Source organism: Leucopleurus acutus, assembly GCF_964270905.1.
Source record: "Leucopleurus acutus genome assembly, chromosome: 2".
Lineage (NCBI taxonomy): Eukaryota > Metazoa > Chordata > Mammalia > Artiodactyla > Delphinidae > Leucopleurus > Leucopleurus acutus.
In genome coordinates, this window is record NC_139143.1 from 69,273,015 (window position 1) to 69,293,334 (window position 20,320).

The 20,320-nt window shown below is 50.4% G+C and overlaps 1 protein-coding gene across 1 annotated transcript in view; it reads right to left on the reverse strand.

Moving 5' to 3' along the window:
* RCSD1 (RCSD domain containing 1) overlaps positions 1–20,320 on the reverse strand; it is a 65,242-nt gene that overhangs the window by 11,199 nt on the left and 33,723 nt on the right. Inside the window, exons 2-4 of the mRNA XM_082864496.1 lie at positions 8,219–8,317; positions 6,974–7,063; positions 2,959–3,030 (exon numbers count right to left, since the gene is read on the reverse strand). Of these exons, the coding sequence (XP_082720622.1) occupies positions 2,959–3,030; positions 6,974–7,063; positions 8,219–8,317 (261 nt within the window). The remainder of the gene's footprint in view (positions 1–2,958; positions 3,031–6,973; positions 7,064–8,218; positions 8,318–20,320) is intronic.

A 20,320-nucleotide genomic window follows, 5' to 3' on the forward strand; every position in this document is an offset into this window, starting at 1 on the left:
TCATGAGTTTGGTGGGGGAGGAGGCGGTGGTCCCAGATCTATCCGACTGCCTCGGAGAAGGTGGTGGTGCAGATGTCTACGGAGGGACTGAACGTGAGTCCCTTGGGGCTCTTGTTCCTCCTGCTCTGACCTCTGCGTTTCCAAATCATTGCGCAGTTGCATCCTCCAGAGCAGGACAGCCAGCAGCAAGGCCTCCAAGGGGAGGGACCAGGCTGGAGGGGCAGATGATGCTCTCCACGCAGACACACCCAACTCCAGATGTTGCCTCTTTCACTTAATAGCTGTGTGACCTACAGCGAGTCCAGTAGCCTTTCTGTGTCTCGGAGTCTTTATTTGTCCCATCGACTGAGCCTGACCTTTAGAGTCTTTTATGATCTGGTCCCCTTACTCTCTCCTGCCACTACCCGACTCACACCCTTTCCCTCCAGACTCCCCTTGGTGCCACCCTCCTGCCAGCCGAGGCTCTGTCACCTTGGAGAACTCCGACATGTACTTTAGGACTTGCACAGTATAGAACATTACACATGTTTAGGACGATGTTCGTATTTCAATTGTGATTTTAAGAAAGAATTTATAATATAGACAAGATTGTGTCATTGTCCAATTAAAAATATAAAAGTTAAACAGCAACAGTGTGAGACCACGCCATATCTAAAAGCAGCATGTTGCAGGTACAAAGGGACAGGTTTGGACCACAGAGGCTGTGGGAGATGGTGTGCTAGGATGGCTCAGAGGGCTTCATGGCAGAGGGGATATTAACTGGGCATTAAAGGAGGTCTTCCTGCCCTCTCAGGGTCAAGCTGGGACATTCCCTCTGTAAGACTGCTTGCAAATAAAATGGGTCTTGCTAGCCAGCGGAAAACTTGAACTTTGAACTATGGACTATTCTAGTGAAGAAAAATCATAGTTCCTAACTCATCCAATAGAATACTTAGAAGAAAAATGAAGCTGGTGATGCACTTCTTAGTTCTTTCCCCACGTATTTCCAACAAAGTAAGGTTCCTATGGGATTTGGCCAAATTATATACTGTCGCTGACATTCTTCATGAGATTAAACCATTAGAGATTAAACCCTCATTCCCAGGTTGCGATGTTTCCCAAAGAGGCTTATTAATGACTAGAAAGGGGAATCACACCAAGACTGCAGGGTACACAGCATTTGCAAACTAACTTCTGGCACTTAGATGAGGTCTGTGGTAGGCTGCCGGGAGACAGAGGTAGGGGTTCTCGGCTACACCCTTTGGATGGCTGCTAGGAGGGAATGTCTGAGTTCTGGGGTCCCTTCTGATAGATCCCTGGTATGTATATGGGAGCCCTGCAGCCTCCTACAGCGATGGGCAGCCCACTCCCTCCCTGCAGCTGGGGTGGGATCAGGGCTTCTCAGTATGAATTAAACTTCAGGGGAGAACCCCCCCCCCCCTGCCCCGCGATGAGGTAGGCTCATAACCCAAACCAGAGATGCTTCCCTTAACCCCAAATCAGGCTGGGGGCCAAATCCCTGGTCTCTCACATAGCTGGGAACTGCAGAGGCTGTGGCTACTTGTCTTGACACACCCCTAATGATGGCTTCAGAACAAGGTAGACGAGCCAGTTTTATTAGTTGGACCCAGAGGGGAGGATTCAGTGCAGGAGAGCCTTGTTGTTCTCCTGCACAGGGACTGCGGTGAAAGCTGGAGCATCTTCTACAGGCCCCACCCAGATATATCATGCCTGTCCCTCCTCTGTGCTTTAGCTCATGCTGTTCTCACACCAGGAGTACCTTCCTCCCTCCTTTCCAGCCACTAGTCCTAAGGACTGACTCAGGAAATAGGTATTTCCTAAAGCATTTGTTAATTACTCCTGCCCACTTGACTGTCTTCTCGCTCTAAAATTTTACCCGCAGTGGTTCTCAGCGGGGGTAGGGGGCAGGGGGATGATTTTGTCTCCAGGAGACATTTGGCAATGTCTAGGGACATTTTTCTGTGTCACAGTTTACTGAAGAGTGCTGCTGGCATCGAGTGGATAGGGACCAAGGATGCTGTTACAGCATCTTGCAGTGTACCAGGCAGCCCCTGCAACAAAATGTACCAGCTCAAATAATGCCGAGGTAAAAAGCCCTGGTCTAGGGCTTCCCTGGTGGCGCAGGGGTTGGGAGTCCGCCTGCTGATGCAGGGGACACGGGTTCGTGACCCGGTCCGGGAGGATCCCACATGCCGTGGAGCGGCTGGGCCCGTGAGCCATGGCCTCTGAGCCTGCGGGTCCGGAGCCTGTGCTCCGCAACGGGAGAGGCCGCAACAGCGAGAGGCCCGCGTACTGCAAAAAAAAAAAAAAAAAAAAAGTCCCGGTCTAGAGCAGTAGGAGTCGGATAGTTACCCACAATTTAGATCTCCGGTATTTACCCTCCTATATGTCTTTTATTGTATCATGTGTGAAAACCTTGTCTCCCCAACAAGACTGTGAGATCAAGTGCAGTGTCATATACTTCGTTTACACTCCCAGGAAAGCCAGCCCCACTGTGGGCACAGTGGTGAGGGCTCTGGATGTATAAGGTGGCGAGGTAGGATGGAATGCTTTCCAAATAATGACCTTGGCCGTAGTGGTGTAATGACTAGCACCTGAATTTCAGCCCTGTGTAAAGCTGAAACGGTTTGTGGCTGCATTCAGGCCATGGAGAGGACTTGGCTATTCCTGGAGTGTTTCCTGTGTATAACATCCTTTCCCATAAGACTCTTGAGGCATCTGATTATCTTCAGTCTCCATTAGGTACTAATGACATGAGCTCATGTTTGATAGGGTCCTTATTTTAGCATTTTGCCCCCAGGTAGAGCCCCTCATCCTTCAGGGCAGTTTGATCACTAGCCGGTTATCAGAGGTCAACTGTCCAGGTGACATCTGGGACTACCCTAGGAGCCCCAAAGACATGCAAATGTTGGATAAGAGAGGGGGTTGGATAGGAGGTAGCATCGATTTTGAACCTACCTGGAGCTTCTCGATCAGAGGCGAGCTCTTCACCTTGACTTTAGGAGGGTGGCTTGCATTGGGCGGTGACTTCTATAAAAGCAAATGGACCGAAACAAGCAAATGAGTGAGGTGAAGGGAGGTGGGGTTCTGGCTGGAGCCCAGAAGCCACAGTTGGAATAAGAGGAGAAGAAAAAGTTGGCTTTACCACCTCATCACTTAGCTGCGGGAGCTCACTTACCTCCTGAGGTCCTGGGCGTGGCAGATTCCCCTTCCCCTCTCCCTCACCCTACCACTAACAAGACCACTTGAATCTATGGATCAGAGCAGGCAGGACGTCTGAAACACAGCAGGCCTCCTGTTCCAGGAAGAATGCCTTCATGGTCATTATGAGAGAACAGACTATGTCTGAGGGGGACAAGATCTTCACCTCATGACCTTCAACAACATAAGCCAACAATTGGAGGGGATTTCAAAGAGAAAGGGCACAGTGACCATCCATTCTGTTTGTCATAAACATAAGAAACCACAGAGCCGGAGTGAAACCTGACAGAGGTACACTTGAAGTTCTCCCCTTAAACTAATAATATTTTGGAAAACCCCACCAATAGTGTTGTTTATAAATTATCATATTCTAAAACACTGACTATTCATTTTGATTAAACAGACATTTATTGAGTATCTCCTACATTCCAGGCATTGTGTTGGTTACATAAAAATGAATATGATTGAGCGCCTGCCCTCTGAAAGTGGTCAATGTCTGAGATATCTTGTGTATATATACATACACACACCCCCATATATATGTTCTGTTAGTTGGGATATTTTTGTGATGAGTGTATTGTCAGGAATCTTGCCTGTCTTTGGATTTTATATTATCTAAAAAGATTGACTCCTTCCTGTTTTGTGTAAAATCCCTACAACTCGATTCTAGTTCCACAGCTATATTGACCCTTAACAGGTAGGAATGATGACAGTGATGATGATGATGATGATGATGATGAAGAAAAAGATGACTTCCACGCTGTCGGACAGAGACCTATAGTTTGGGGACCCTGCTCCTCGCACCCATGTGCTAATTTACTTGAATCATAAGAAGAATAACACAATTTCTTATAAATATTCTGAGATAGTTATTGAGTGAGACGATTGTATTTTAGTGATGGAAGGAGACAGACTCACTCAACTGAACTCCCTGTGACCTTTTTAAGGCCCAGCATTGCAGGGCGGGGGAGGTGCTGGAGCGTGGGGCAGCCACTGGCTGGGACCCAGGAGCTCCCTTCCCCAGTCCCTGCTAACTCCGGCTTTGACAGGAGCCAGATGGCTGCCCTGGCCTCAGCCTCCCCGGCCAAGACCCAGGCAGGTGGGTGGGTTGGAATAAACGATTCTAAGGCCTCCTCCAGCTCTCAGGTGCCTCTGGCTCCATGAGTTTATACCATCAGACATATTTCCAGAGCAGTCAGTCTTTCAAGGAGCCTTGTGTCCACCGTGAGAACAAAGAGCTTCCAGCCCAAGCTCAGTTGTCCTTAATTTCTGGGCTTTACAGTGAAAGTTCATATGAGGCCGCGTTTCTGAAGATACTGTTTAGGAACTGCAGCAACAATTGCGCTGACAAAGCTCACTTTATGTAATACTTCATTCTCCTCTGCAACTGACTAGTATCTTCTGAAGAGAGTGAAAATTCAATAAACACAGCCCCTTCATCATAGGTCAGTGCTGGGAACCCAGCTCATGCCCTACAAAATCCTTGTTGATTCGACTTGAACTGCAAAGCAGGAAGAACCCAAAAGAGCCGCCGATGCCATTCCTGGGAACGGCTGAAGGTGGCAGTATTTCCTTTACTGTTTAACAAGCAGCTCTTTACTGTTTAACAAGTGGCCTCCGCTCATACAGTTGGTGGAGAAAAGTCAGCCTGACATCTCTCTTTATGTATGTATATATGTCCATATGTGACATTCCTATAATGTCTAGAATAATGACCAGATTTTTCAGATGGAACTGTTTTCCAGCCCTCCTGTGGGCAGGCAAGGCAGGCTCAGTGGCCATATTAAACACTCTTTTGGGTGGGTCCTCCAGAGAGGGGCAACTCCAGGATACCCTGTCGGCAGGGGCTGGCTCCACCGTCTCAGGCCTGTGCAGGCATAGGGAGGGGGCAGGGATGAAGAAGGGATGGGAAGACCCTCTCCGGCACTGTGCATTGGGAACCGAGGGGTAGCCTGACTGGGGCCTTCCCAGGCCCCCAAGGCTCCCGGCACTAGGGCTCCTGCAGGCTGTGCCGTGGGAGTCCGGAAGGAGAACTGTGGCAGCAGCCTCCACAATTTTCTAACCCAGCCAGACAGAGGTGGCTGCTCGTTTTATTTTTATGTGAATTTCAAGCTCGTGACAAAAAGTCACTGATCTCTGGAAGCAACGTCCTTCCCACGTGCAAGCAGCCTGTCACTCCACGCGGGACCTTCCCTCTTAAATCCACCCTCCCATTCATCCAGCCCTTGGCTATTACATGCCATTTAGCTGCTGGTGGTGCCCCATGGGATGGAACATGTAAACGTATTTCTCCCAGAGCCACTGAACTCCCTCCACTTTTATCCAGGGGATAAAAGTCCCCATCCGGCCCCCATCATGTCTGGTTAATGTTCTTGTCCCATTTTACAAAAAAGGAAGCAGGTGCAGTGCAGGGACTTCTCTGGGGCTGAGTCCAGGTCATCAGGGGACAGCCTCACGGTAGGCACCTAGTGGCCACGGCCTCAGCCTATTGCCTAACACAGACTCCAAGCCCTCAGGGTGAAGGTCACAGGAGAAGTTCACCCTCAGTAAAGAGAAGTTGTTGGTATGGCTTTGATCGGAATGCTGGCTGATGACCCCACGAAGATGGGGTCAGAATCATGATATCAGCACCTGAGGAGACCCCAAGAAAAACGTAGTGTTTTTCAAACTGGGCTTCTTGGGGCGTTCTCATCCCAGAAGACCCCTGTCCAGTTTTGGGGGGGAGTATTCTCAGAGCATATGGGGGCCCCACCCCCTTCCCACTTGGTTGAGAGCAGCTCTGAGTTTCTGCTTCATCTGGTGGGCTTCTGCTCATATGCCTTGGGTTGACAAAAAGGTTTGAAAACCGTTGACCGACTCCAAATGTTTCACTTTATAAACGAGAAAATGTAGACACCAAGGGCTTTGCCCAAGCCCACATGGCTATCCAGTGTCTGTCATCAGGATGCTGGCCCCCAAAAAGGAAGCGGGGGAAAGAGGTATCACAGTTGGCATGTGGGAATTGGACTGTCTTGGGCTTGCTTGCTCCATTTTGGGGTTGGCCTCCCAGGCTGGACAAGAGAACATGCTAATCCATTTCTGGCGGGGACCACGACCACAGTGAAGCTTCCTGGGATCCTGGGAGGGTGTGGACAAGTTGCTCTTACAGCTACAATTAGATAAATAAGGGTAGGTGAACATGCAGGCCGGGAATCCATTGGTGGCTATGAGCTATGATACCAGAGCCTTTATTATGTTGGTAACATTGGTTATTAATATCTGAAGGCAATGAGGCCTCCTGTGTGCTCTGGTTCTCTTTCAGTGATCCAGAACAAGAGCCAGCCTTTTCACGATACCACAGAAACCCACGCCTCTCTCACACTGCAGTTCTGCTTTACGTGAGTGCGGCCCTCTTTCCAGATGCTTTGCACACTTGGAAGATCGTATCAGTCAGACCTGGGAGTCAAACATGACTTTCATGATTCCTGAATCTGGTGTGGTAAAAATACTCCATGGACCCATTCTCTTGGCGGAAATGCTCAGGCTTGAAAAATAGTGCTCCTGTCCTTGAAAACCATAAGGGAGGCTCAGTAACAGGGGGTAGGAAGGGACCTCGTTTTCAAAGTAAAGGATTCAGGAAGTGTTAAGGACATTCACCCCTGAATCTGAAATGGAGAAATTCCCTGCACAGGTTTCAAGTCTAAAAGTGTGAATTGCGTGCCTCTTCCTATAAAAAGGAGAAAGAAAATCCATAACCAGCATCCTCTGAGCCCCCAGCAGCAGAAGCACTTACCTCTTCACCATTCTGGCCCAGCTCTACCCTGGGGGGGAACAGAGAGAGGGAGCAGGGCGGTTTCCTTCTTGTTGGCTTACTGGCTGGTGTCTAGAGGGAGGGCGACAGACAGACACACAGAGAGAAAAAGAGAGAGAGCTAATCAGGCAACAGGGAGGAAGAGGAAGGAAGTAGAAACTGGTTTTAGGAATGTTTAGGGATGTCTGGTGGAGAAAAGAATGAAGGGAGGGATTGCATGTCTTTGCGACTGCCCGTTAACTTTATAAATTCATTCTAGTGAACTGTCTACCCGTTTTGACTTTCAGGCTCTCTAGTCCTTTTCAGACTCTCCCAGTCCTTTCCTGCTGGAGCACCCTCTTTTACTTGTGATTCACTGGCCGGCCTGAAGCAACATCTCACAATGACACCCACACCCAGCTTCTAAGCACTGTCAGCACCTTTGATCGATACTATCTCCTTCACCCTTTATGACATTCTTATCGTGTCTGAAATTACGGACCGATTTTTCAGATGGGAGAATAAAAACGCAAAACAACGCACTAAAAAAGCATGACAATTACACTCTCGTTTGTCCCAAGGGGCCATGATAAACCTCCCCACACACTGGGGTTCCCTTCCCTCATTTCACTTCTAAGGAGCTCCTCACACTGTAGGACTCAAGAAAATCTAGCCCAAATCTCTCCAATGCTGCAATACCCCATTTGACACTGACCTCTCCAGCAGGATTCTAGAATCCACTGGTCACTGGATCCCTTTCCTTCCTGATCCCTGGCTTCCTATCTGAAGGTGCTTCCGTTTCCGTCCTCTCTTTCTTCCCAATTCTCCTTCTGGAATCCACCCTTGTTCCGGATTCCTAAGCTTCCTAAGCTCCGGGGAGGAGCCTGGTGTGGGGACTTCTTTATTCTGAAGCAGTCCAGGCCTGGCACAGCTGTGCAAGAGCTAAGTCTCTATCAGTGGACGACTGGGGTGGACAAGCCCCGGGTTCAGACCCCCCGTCTCTAACAGCAGGGCTTTCAGCTCTCAGCCCTCCTGGCCACAGGGTAAGCCTCACTCTGGTGGGGAACGGTCCTGCCCAGGCCCAGCAGCATGGCGACATTCCTCACATTCAGAGAGACCCCTCTCTGGCTTCTCTTCCTAATTTGGTAATTACCAAGCCTCCTCCCTCCCTCTCCTCTGGGCCTGACCCAGACTTCCCCTTCCTCCAGCCCCATCCCAGGAGAGGGGCTCTGAAGCCTCCTGACTCACCTTTGCAGCGGCCGCCTGCTCCCTGAATCGCCCGGCCAGCTGGGCCACCGAGGGGGGCGCTGAGTCGTCCACACTGGCGTTGGTCTCTGCCGGCCTTTCCTGGCAAACCAAAGGGAAGCCAAAGTGAACCAGCAACTATGCACTTGGCACTGCTGAGCATCAGCACCGGGTGCCACACAAGGTGCTTGCTATGTGGCCACAAGCGGGGATGCTGCCACAGTGAGGTCTTTTCACAGCGTTTTGCAATTGGCTCCTGCATTCAAAGATGTAAAAAACCCGTTCAGTCAACTGCATTTAGTGAATGTTTATAGTGTCCTTGGCCCTGGGTGTGGCTCTGGGGATCTGGAAAGGAATAAAACTTGGTGTCGCCCTGGGGGTGAAGGTTAGGGTACCCAGGGATCTGGGAGGCAGGACAAGGCCGGGTTCCTCGTCCCACGGAGACCCAGCCCGGAGAGAGCTCTATCAGGGACAGCACCTTCCCGTTGTCACATGAGGCTTCGAAAACTGTAGGCTGGCAAAATGCACTGGAGAGAGAGGCCTGTAAGTGTATCTAATGGGATGAGAAAACGTCTTTGATTGAACGTTTATTTATTTATTTATTTAGGCTGCATCGGGTCTTCGTTGCTGCACACGGGCTTTCTCTAGTTGCGGCGAGCGGGGGCTACTCTTCGTTGCGGTGTGCGGGCTTCTCTTGTTGCAGAGCACGGGCTCTAGGGCACGCGGGCTCCGTCCGTAGTTGTCGCTCTAGAGCGCAGGCTAAGTAGTTGTGGCGCACGGGCTTAGTTGCTCCGGGGCACGTGGGATCGTCCCAGACCAGGGCTCGAACCCGTGTCCCCTGCATTGGCAGGTGGATTCTTAACCACTGTGCCACCAGGGAAGCACCTTGATTGAACTTTTGACAAGTATTTTTGTGTCCCCTACTTAATTGAGTGCCTTGGGCATAGAAATGTTCAGAAAATATTCAAATAACATGAGAGTCAAGTAGCACGGCGATGAGAACCAGACTATCTGGATTCGACCGCTGAGTCGCTCCATCTCCCTAGCTCAGTGACCTTGGGCAAATGATTTTACCTTTCTGTACCTTGACAGGGATAACAGTAGCACATCACTCACAAGGTTGTTCTGTGGATTAAATGACTGACTATACATCTAAAGTGTGAGGACAAGGCCTAGGACATAAGAAGAGCTATAGAAGGGTTATTATTACTACGGGTAACGGGGTCCTTCCTTCCAAGAACACTGCAATGACTTCAGTTCCAGGGATTTGCATATTGCATTACTGTTCTCTACAGTGTCCTCATTGAGAGAGACTCACCCCTTTTACTGTTCTGTTCGTTTTTGCTGTGAGCTTTCTGCAAACTGGTGACCATCTGGTTACCATGCCCCTGCTCTACCCCCAATGCAACCATGGGTTTCCTGTGGCTTTCCCTCCCCCAAGGTGCCTCTAGGCCCCCTGAAGAGGCCAAGATGCACCCTGGCCACTGTTCACTCCCATGTGCCATTTGTCACCAAGACTCATACGGTGAGTCAGTAAGCACTGGAAACGGCCCCCTCACTTCTGCCTTGTTACATGCGGCCTAGGGAACCACACAGTTTTAATAATGGTTTTTAAATGTCCAGTCTCAGAGACATTCAGCTTTGGTTTTTGGTGACCATGACGATGGCATTTCGTACACAGACTGCAAACTCCCTCTGCCCACGTCTAGCCTGAAACTGGGAGGATCTGGGTAGCAGTTTGCTCGAGAAAGTCCATTTCTGTCTTTCCACGGGGCTCATGGCCTGCAAAGACCAAGCATGCTCCGTTCCAGCTGCAAGCTTGCATCCCTGTACACCACCCCCCCACACACTCTCTCTCACACACACACACTCTCTCTTTCTCTCTCACACACACACACACACACACACTCTCTCTCTCTCTCACACACACTCTTTCTCTCTCACACACACACACACACTCTCTCTCTCTCACACACACACACACACTCACATACACTTCCTAGGCCCTCCTTTTTGCGCTAGAAGTGTCTCCAAGCTTTCTTACTTGGGTGCTCCCTCCAAAGGAAACGTCGCTGGTCACACCGTGATGCTGCCCCTGGAGCAGGGGAGGCGCACACGGCCGCCCCCCACCGCCTCGGGTGAAGTTACGTGGGGGCCAAGCTTTGTGAAGGGGGCTTTGCTTAGAGATAGGAAAGAACTGCAGTGGCCACGGACCTTCAGATCTGCGAACAGGCTGCTCTGGAGGAAAAGACAGGTCCTTCTTTACTGTTTCCTGCTGTAAGTCAAGTTTATTCTCATTCCAGCCTAAACATCAGATGCTGATTTCACATAAAGATGTAAAAGGATGCACCTCTCTTCAAGATGCCAGAGTCCCCGACAGCGCTGGCGCGAGCGGGGAACCCAATGCCCGCTCTGATTAGTGCCCTACATGTGTCACGCAGGGCGTGGTCAGAGGCGGACAACTTGTCCTTGTGATTAATTAATTGAGCTGCTCTTGGCAAACATGCTGGGCCCATCAGTCTGTCCATCTGTCTAACTTCCCGCCCCCATAACAGTTCAGTCTCTCTGTCCGTTGCTATATACTGCTCGTGTCCTGCTGACAGTGCACTTTACCCTCGGCCCGAAGGCGCCAATCACTGGCGGTGCAGGAAGATACATTCCAGATAAAAATAGAGCCGTACAGGAATCAGAAACTCCTCCCTAACTTCCCTGTCTCAAAACCAGGCTTGGCGAGGGGCAAGAGAACGATAAGCCTTCTGGAAGCATTTAGAGCTTAAAAGCTGGGTTGAAGGAAAGATTATAATACGTCTGAATTTGTTTTCCTGGAGCCCAGTGAATGGGTTTTCTTTAGAATGTCTATGGACTCCAGAGCTTGCTGAAGCCTGGCAAATCTACTCACTACCAGCACCTCTCCAGATGCTTCTCATCCTATGTTGCAGAAGAATGACTGATTGTTGCCTCCTCTCAGTTGGGCACATCGAAGCCCAGAGAGGGCAAGTAGCTTAGCCAGAGTCACACAGGAGAAGCCAGACAGAATAATCTGTGAAACACTCGACTCCCACCGCCTGATAATCCAGCAATGGACATCAGTTAAGTAGCCTAATTTGTGAAGGTGCTTTGAAAACTGTAAAGCGATATATAAATAGTGAAACTATTATAAGCCGCTGGGTTACGCAGGTACAGCAGAAGAAGCATGGCTTTGGGCGTGGACAGGCACCGTGGCTCAGCCTGTTTGAGGCTTTGCCTGGATTTCTGCCTTGCAAGTCTAGCAGGTACCACTAGTGACCTCCTCCAGTGGTTCAACATCACACCGCCTTGGCCCCAGGCAGGTGAGAGTCTCCTTCCAGCTCGCCTGCAGGTGTTCTCTCTCTCTCTCTCTCTCTCTCTGTCTCAGCCCTGAGGCTGGTTTGGGAAGGTCTTGCTCCCACCTTGATTGTTCTTAGATCTGAGAATGACTTCAATGTCCCTGCCTAGTCCCCAGATTTCCTGGGAACTCACCCCCCACCCCAGCCTCTCTGGGACTTAGAGTTCTTTCTCTGTTCCAAAGATGTCCATTAAGTGTTGAACATAGAGCCGGGAACACAGAAAGTCCTCCTCGAAGGGTGCTTTCTTTCCCTTCCCCCCATCCAACCCAGTTGTGATGTCAGGGCCTGGGCACCTGCTCCCAGAGTCACTGATACCCTAAGCTCACCCCTCTCTCGCCTGCATCCACATTCCGGGTCTTGGTCAGTTTTGACCTCAGCTGGTCCTTTCTTCTTGGGGCCAGTTTCCACATCTTAAGTCTGTTTTCTGAACTCATTCCACTTTGCGTCCTGCTTTAGTTGACCCTCGTCTTTACAGATTGCAGTCCCCCTGACCCCATTCCATCTTCCTGGGCCCAGATCTTGCTTACCAAGCCCTCACTGCCACCGTTCCAGCCTGGCTCTGCCAGTAAGCTTGGAAACCACTCCTGTGGTTCCTGTGAGTGCCGAGGCCAGAAGAAAATCACCTCTGGTGTTTATTTTCTGTTTCTATGGGACTTTCTTCTGAGAACTGAGGAACCCCTGTGTCTGGACAGCATGGAACTTCCCCCTCACTGTTGCCATGCTGAGTAAATACAATTTGGGTACCGCTGACCCTCCACATAGTGGAACCTTTGTGTACAGGCCTAAATCGGGCTCTATGTACCTCCCTGGCTCTGCCCCTGTTTCTCCATCCTCCTCCTTGGTCCAAGGTCTAAGTATCTACCAGTCTCAGGGCCACGGGTTAGGGAAACAAGGCACCAGGGGAGGCTTCCTCATCTATAGCTTGGGGGAGAAGCAGTGAGAGGGCTCTGCCTGGGGGCTGAGGAACCCCTGCTCTTAGCTAAAAGGAAGATTATCTCGCTCACCAGAAACAGGCCAGACAAGCCAGAGCCTCAAAGTATAAGGTACGCTTGCTTCTTTGCTCTTCTAGAACTGTAGTGGATTTTTTTTTTTTTTTTTTTTTGCGGTATGCGGGCCTCTCACTGTTGTGGCCTCTCCCACTGCGGAACACAGGCTCCGGAGGCGCAGGCTCAGCAGCCATGGCTCACGGGCCCAGCCGCTCCGCGGCATGTGGGATCCTCCCGGACCGGGGCATGAACCCGCGTCCCCTGCATCGGCAGGAGGACTCTCAACCACTGCGCCACCAGGGAAGCCCCTAGAACTGTAGTGGATTTTAAGACCACTTACCCCCTTCCAATATAACCATACTTAAACCATCATTTGAAAAGGAACAACAGACAGCCACAATGATTCCAGGGTCTTCCTTCACACTTACCTTACCCTTAACTCTTCAATTCACCCCAATGTTTAACCATTACCACCCGGGGACGATGGAAAGGACAATGGACTAGGAACCAGGTTGGCCTGTTTGACTTACCTACCTACTTAGAGCAGCTGCTATCAGGGAGGCACTGTCCTTACAGCACTTGATACATTTTCTACCCCTCTCACAATACCTCTTCTCCAACAGAAAATGGCCCAGAGTTGCTAACTCACTCTTCAAGTTAGTAAGTACAGCACCAGCGTTATCTGAAGATCTTTTTCCACAGGGACATGCTATATTAACTCTAGACTTTCACTGCAAGAGTCATCTTAGTCAGTCTCTCATCAGTAAACATTATTGTCCTAGGCCCTGCGGTAAAGCAGTGAACAAGACAGAGTTCTTGCCCTTAAGGAGTTGCTACTCCAGCAAGGGTAGCAAAGAGTAAACAGAGAAGCAGATAAGTAAGATAACTTGTTAAATGCCATGAAAAAGAGGAAATAGGGCACTTTATCTATGGGGGTATGGGCAGACATCTCTGAGTCATGTGAGTTGAATTCCAGCTGGGGAAAAGATGGGAAGAAAACTGTTCTGAGCAGAAAGCACAGAGAGGAACAAAGGCTGAGGGACAGAGAAAAAGAGAGGTGTGGCAGGGACCTGTTGCAACCAGGAGACAGGAGGAGAGACAAAGGATGAGAGGCAGTCTGGGGCCCACTGCGTGAGGCCCCGAGGACCATGGGAACCTTTCTCTTTAGGTTTTTTATTTTATTTCAGAAAGTGAAATGAACAACACTCGTTCTGGAAGGGGAAAATCAGCAGTTTGTATTTTATTCATTTGGAGGGTTTCAAGGAGGGACGTGACCTGAGTTACACATCAAAAGGCTGTCTGTGGAGGATGGATGAGAGTGGAAGCAGAGGGGACCAGGAGGAAGGTTCTGGCAGTGCTCCAGCTGAGCAGCGATGGTGGAGCGGACCAGGCTTGTAGCAGCAGATGGTGAGAGGGGGTGGATCTGGACGTAGGACAGCTTAGGAATTAGGACGTAGGACGTAGGAATTACTGATGCACTGAAGTAATTACTTCCCTTACTGTGGGAAGTAAGGGAAATCGGGCAATCAAGGATGACTCCCAGATGTTTGACGTGGACAACAGGATGCATGGGGGTATTTTTTCCTGGGTCAGGGAAGGCTTGTTGGAGAGAGAGATGTGGGTGAGGGTATATGGGGAGTGAACAGCTCTTTCTTTCTCGGTCATGAAAGCTTAAAATGTCTATTAGACATCCACGTTGAGACACAGTGGAGGGAGTTGAATATATACCCAAGTCTTGAGTTCAGGGGAGGTGTCCAGGCTGGAAACAAAACTTTGAGAGTCACTAGATAGAGATAGTATTTGAAGTCACAGGACAGTATAAAACCAGGAAATATAGAACAGGGAAGGGGAGAGGTCCAAAGACTGAACTCCTTATATTAGCTGTGTCTCCTTATTAGCGCTGAGCTGCCTTTCACTCACAAAGGAGGGGACCTTTCCTGTTATCCCAGTGGGAGGCTTACAGACATTTTGGTGCAGATTGCCAACAGGATGGGTCAAGGCCAGAAGAGTTCTTTGGCTTAGATGATACAGGATAAAACCCTGGAATGTCACGGGAAGGAAGAAACCTCGTGTCCTCCATCTATGCTGTTGGGTCATGTAGTCATCACTTCTTGAGCATTTGTAGACACTGCAGAATGCACTGGGTGATTGGGGGAGTGGTGGTGGTGGCGTGGAGAGGAGGTGAAAAAGAAGAACGACAACTAGACAAGGCAGAAGAGAAACAGGTACACGTGAATGCTGATCGACTCTTTCACGTAAGACCAAAAGAGTCCCAAATATCCCCTACCTACCCACTTGTCGGCTTTAAGAAGCTGAAAATGGCAGGTCCTTGGCCTCTGCAATTCTCTCCCAGGGAAAAACCCAGGTAGGATGCTCTGCTAACACAAAGGATCCACGGGCCATGCCCCGGGTAGAGTGTCCCTCCGTGGGACCCCCAATGCTTCCCACTTCCTCCCAGGACGTGGTGCTGCAGCCCAGTGGCCTGGACAGGGTTCAGCAGCCCTCAGTCACTGGACACCAGCCTGACCGCTTCAGTGGTTTTAGAAGCAGGGTAGCCCACAGCCTCAGATGCTTGGCTGGCCAGCCAGGTGGGGTCAGCGGGGTTAGTGTCCAGGTACATTCCCAGGTAACAGCAGGGACAACAGAGAAATGGGAGGGAGATGTTCATTCTGAATGTCATGATAGTGTAGGACCTTATCAATGAAATCTCAGCGATAACGTATGTGAAATTTCTCTGTGAAACCTGTTAACTGTTGTATAAGCGTAAGGATAAAAATTTGAGTCTGATGGGGTTGCGGATGCACAGGGACCATGTGACAGGAGTGGAAAGAACAGCTAATTCAGAATCAGATCTGGGTTTCAGTCTTGGCTCTGACATATAATAGGGGTGGACCTTTCTGAGCCTCAGGATTCTCGTTGGTAAATGAGACTATTAACATCCATCAGCCTTTGCCCCAACCCAAATCGCAACATGTCCCCTGTAGTCTGGAGGCTGCACCGCCCTTCTCCCGTGGACAGCAGGAGGTAGCCAATATCCCCAGAGTCCCCACAAGATTCAGAATCAGGCCTGTCTGTGCCAGGCATAGTGCACAGATGATGGGGTTATGGTGCTGTATTTGGGGCAGGAGAGCACAGAGCTCAGGCTTCGAGCCAGACTGCCTGGGTTCAAAGCCAGGCTCTGCATATACTCGTTCTGTGGCCTTGGACAAGTTGCCTAACTTGTTTGTGCCTCACTTTCTATTTGTAAAATGGGGAGAATACACCAAGGGATGCCCAGTGTCTCATCTAGTCTACCCTCGCCCTTCCATTCTCTCTGGCGCACAGGTCTCCCAGAGGCAGCCCCAGCTGGCTAGGTTGTGCTCCCTGCTGCTTCCTGCCACGCTTAGTCCAGGAGTGGGCCGTCACGGGTCAGCCATTGGTGGGCTACACGTAACAGGCACTTAACAGACATTCCATTCCTGAGCTCTCAAACCAGCCCAGAGAAACTGATGTGCGTACTAACTAGCAATCAAAAAAATAATAGGGCTTCCCTGGTGGCGCAGTGGTTAGGAGTCCGCCTGCCGATGCAGGTTCGTGCCCCGGTCTGGGAAGATCCCTACATGCCGCGGAGCGGCTGGGCCCGTGAGCCATGGCCTCTGAGCCTGCGCGTCCGGAGCCTGTGCTCCGCAACGGGAGAGGCCGCGATAGTGAGAGGCCCTTGTACTGCAAAAAACCAAAAATAATAATAATAATAAAGCTAAGTTTAATTTTATGGCTTTTAGGGTCATGACCCTTCTTCCTTCTCCTCTACCCTTCCATCTCTCTTCCTCCTTCTTCGTCTGATTATGGTTATTGCTATTATTTTATATGCTCTCCTGCCACCTAATTCAGGGAACTCTCGGAGGCTTGCCAGTAAGGACGCTGGCTAAGTCCTGAGCATGGACTTGGAGCCCTTTCTCGTGCCGCCTTGGTCAAGTCACATGAGCTAGTGAAGCCTCAGCTTCCTCATCGGTACAATGGGAACAGCACCTGCCTCGCCTTCCTCCTGGGATAGCTGTGAGGCTCTAAGGACACAGTGAATGACAGCACACTGGAGGAGAGGTACACAGAGATGGGTAGGATGGATACTGTCTGCACCCCTGAGTTTATGGCCTACTGGGGAACAGGGGCAATTAAGCAAGTATTTAAAGTATGATGGGTCAGCCAGTGTGGAAGGCAGAATGATAGCCCCCAAAGATGTCCACATCCGAATCCTGGAACCTGTAGATATGTTAGGTTATGCTGGATTATCCAAGTGGGCCCCATGCAATCCAACAGTTTCTTCAAAGTGGGAGAGGACGGCAAAGGAGTCAGCGTCAGAGTGACGGGATGTGAGAAAGACTTGACCCACTATCGCTGGCTTTGAAGATGGAGAAAGAGGCCAAGAGGCAGAATGCAGGCAGCCTCTAGAAGCTGGAAAAGGCAAGGAAGCGGTCTCTCCCCCTGAGCCTCTAGAAGAAAGGCAGCCCTGCTAACACCTTGATTTTAGTCGCAGTGAGATCTGTTTTGCACTTCTGACCTCTGGAACTGTAAGATAATAAATTTATGTTATTTCAGCTGCAAAGTTTGTGGTCCTTTGTTGCACTGGCCTTAGGAAACTAAAGCAGTCAGCAAGTACTGCTGAGCACCCACTAAGGGCTCTGAGCTCTGGGGATGTAGCGCTAAAGCAGAGAGAGTCCCCACTCTCACTGGAGCTCAAGTTCCAGGGCACAGACAGGCTGTGAACAAATAAGCAAGTGCACCTGTAGTACGTGATTACTGCTAGGTGCCGTGTCAAAGGAGGTCTCCCCGAGGAGAAGCAGAGGGAGGTGACATTGAGTTCAGGATGCTGTGACTGGAGAAGGACAGGGCGAAAAGCACAGCAGGGGCACCCAACCTGGCCAGAGGCATCCAGGAGGGCTTCCAGGAGGAACCACCAACCTGGCCAAGCTTGAAGGGTGGGCAGAGTTGGTCACTCTCCCGCTGAGGGAGCTAGCTGCATGTGAAGGTTGCAAGGCCAGGGGCATCCCAGGGAACTACTAGGAGTCCCTAAGCCTGGTACAGGGCGTGCGGTATGAGGGGCAAGATGAGGCTGCAGAGGAAACAGAGGCCAGAGCAGGCAGGGCCTTCTAAGCTGGGATCCTGTTCTTAGGGCCATGCAAAGTCATTGGAGGGATTTTAGCAAAAGAGTAAAGCCACTGGATTTATTTTGATGGTCCCTTTGGCGGCAGTGGGGGTGGGGAGACCAGTTCAGAGGCCACTGCTGTTGTCATGAAAGGTAAAAAAATGAGCAAATTGACAACCCACTGCCTCCTATGGAGTCTTAACCACTGGACTGCCAGGGGAGTCCCTTCTACTGCCTCCTACGGAGGGTGGATCCTGGCCCCCAAAAGTCCTTTCACTGAGTGGAGCCTCCTGTTGGGTCCGGATCTGCCAAGGGAGCTGGGAAGAAGACTGTAGAGGACAACAGGAGGGGACGGGGCAGCTGAGACCCTGAGGAGTGGACAGGGCCAGCCACTTGTGGGGGAAATGGCCACTATGAAAGAAACCCCTGATGATGGGGTGACCAAAAGGGTTTTGATGAACAGGAATCTCTGGTCACTGATTTACAATTGTTAGCTGTGTCGTATCATTATGATTGCTTCCTGCAATCTGCAAACCTTCAGTGGAAGTTCTACTGAAAGCAGCAGCTTTTTATTTGTGGGTGCTTTTGAAAGGGGTACTGTGAGAATCAAAAGTGTCTATGGCCCACCATTGGTAAAGGAATGCCTTCAGCAAGAAGAGGTTATTGATTCAACCATTCAGTAGATATTAATGAGCCCTACACATGCCAGGTATTCACAGGGTGTTTAGGTCTACTAGGCTTATAGGAGAATGGAGAACAAGGATTCAGTAGAGGCAGAAAACTGGGACCAAGGGTGACCATGAGCAGATAAGTCCATCTGGGAATTAGTAACTATCTTAAGGATGGCTTAGACATAGGGTTGGAGCCAACACTCTGTAGATCTCTGGAGTCTGTGAGTCTGCAACAAGAGAAGCCACCGCAAGTGGTGCCCGAGCACCGCGACGAAGAGCAGCCCCTGCTCGCCGCAACTGGAGAAAGCCCGCGCAGCAACGAAGACCCAACGCAGCCATAAACAAATAAAGAAACTTCGGAGAAGGATTGACTGACCAGGTAGGTGCAGGGAGGGGCCAAGACACTGCCCAGGTTTCTGGCTCTGTCTGCTGGGTGGACAGGGTGCCATCCACAGAGATGGCAAGTCCCGGGGAGAGCATGGCTGGGAAGACAGAGGCAAGAGGTGGCAAGAGAAGGGAAAGATGCCCAGAAGGGGTGAGTGAACAGAGCAGAGGGTCCAGGACAGACCCTTGAAAGACCTGCTTGGGATTTCTGGAGTCAGATGAAGCTGGGTTTGAAACTTGGCTCCTGTTACAAGGTGATGGCCGAGTCTGAAGACAGGCAGGGCGAGTGGAGGCTGGGAAGGAGATGGAGACGGTGCTGGGATGAGGAGGCAGAAGCAGCGACCTCGCGGTCCAGGGGGCGCACACACAGCCATCTTCCTCTTCTCTCTCCTCCCACCAGTGGACAGGGGGCAGGACAAATTCACCCCTGATTCAGTCCCAAATTCAGTCTGGCAGCCTCAGAGCAGTTAGTTTTGGTTTTTTTTTTTCTTCTTTTTGTTCTTTTTAGGGGAAAGGGGAAGAGTGTGGAAGAAATGCTTCTGCATAGTTAGCATAGGGGATGCAGAGGGATTCACTCACCTAGGCCAACAAGTGAATCTACAATCTGTTGGCTCTTCAGAGAGAAGAGTGCTCTCTTGTGCTGGTTAGTCCTGTAATAAACCTGATTTCACCGTGAGCCCCTCCGACTCCTGGGGTTTGCTGCAGCCAGAGGCCCCCCCCAAGAATATCCTTCCCTGGGGGCCATTTCTACTTCCCAAGCAGGAGGGATAATGAGTGTGTCCTGAGGTCTGGGACATTTGCCCTTCATGCCACAGCAGAAAGCCCAGGCATACCTTCTAAGATTAGAACAAGTCGCCCAAGGACCAGGGCCTGCCTCCCAGTCAGCTGCAGCCTCTCCTGTTACAGCGGCTGCTCTTCACTCCCTCCCCTCCTCCCTTGCAGTCTGGAGCTGGACTCTTAGCAGGAAGCCCTTGGGATGCTCTGTGGGTTGGGTCACCCTGTCAGGGTGTGGTGCTGGGTCCTCTGCTCCTTTTTTTTTTACCATATCTTGGATTCATTCATTCATTCATTCTTCCTGTACTCCAGGCCCTGCACGAGGATAGATATAGCTACGAACAAGATGATACAGACTCTTTTCATAATGTAAGTTATAGTCTAGTGAGGGTAACTGTTCAACAACCATCATTATTTTTACCCCAGTTTACTGTTTATTCGGGCGATAAATGTTGCAGAGGGAAAGGACTAGAAAAGCAAGTGACAGGGGGACCCGACCCAAAGATGTGCCGTTTAAACTGAGATGTGAAAGATAAGTAGAAGGGTTCCAAGCAAAGTGTGTGCGGTAGGGAAGGGAGCGGGGGTAGCCAAGGGCCTTCCAAGTAGAGTTACACAAAGGCCTGGAAGTGAGAAGAGCAGGAGGGGTTTGAGGAAATAAAAGAAGGCCAATGAATGTGGCCGGGAACTCAGGGAGCTTATCAAATACCCAGGGTTTTGCAAGCTTATTTCTTTCCACTGTAAGCAGCATCCCCTAACCCATTACCATATTAAGTGCTCAAATGCTGGTAAATGAATGAATGAAT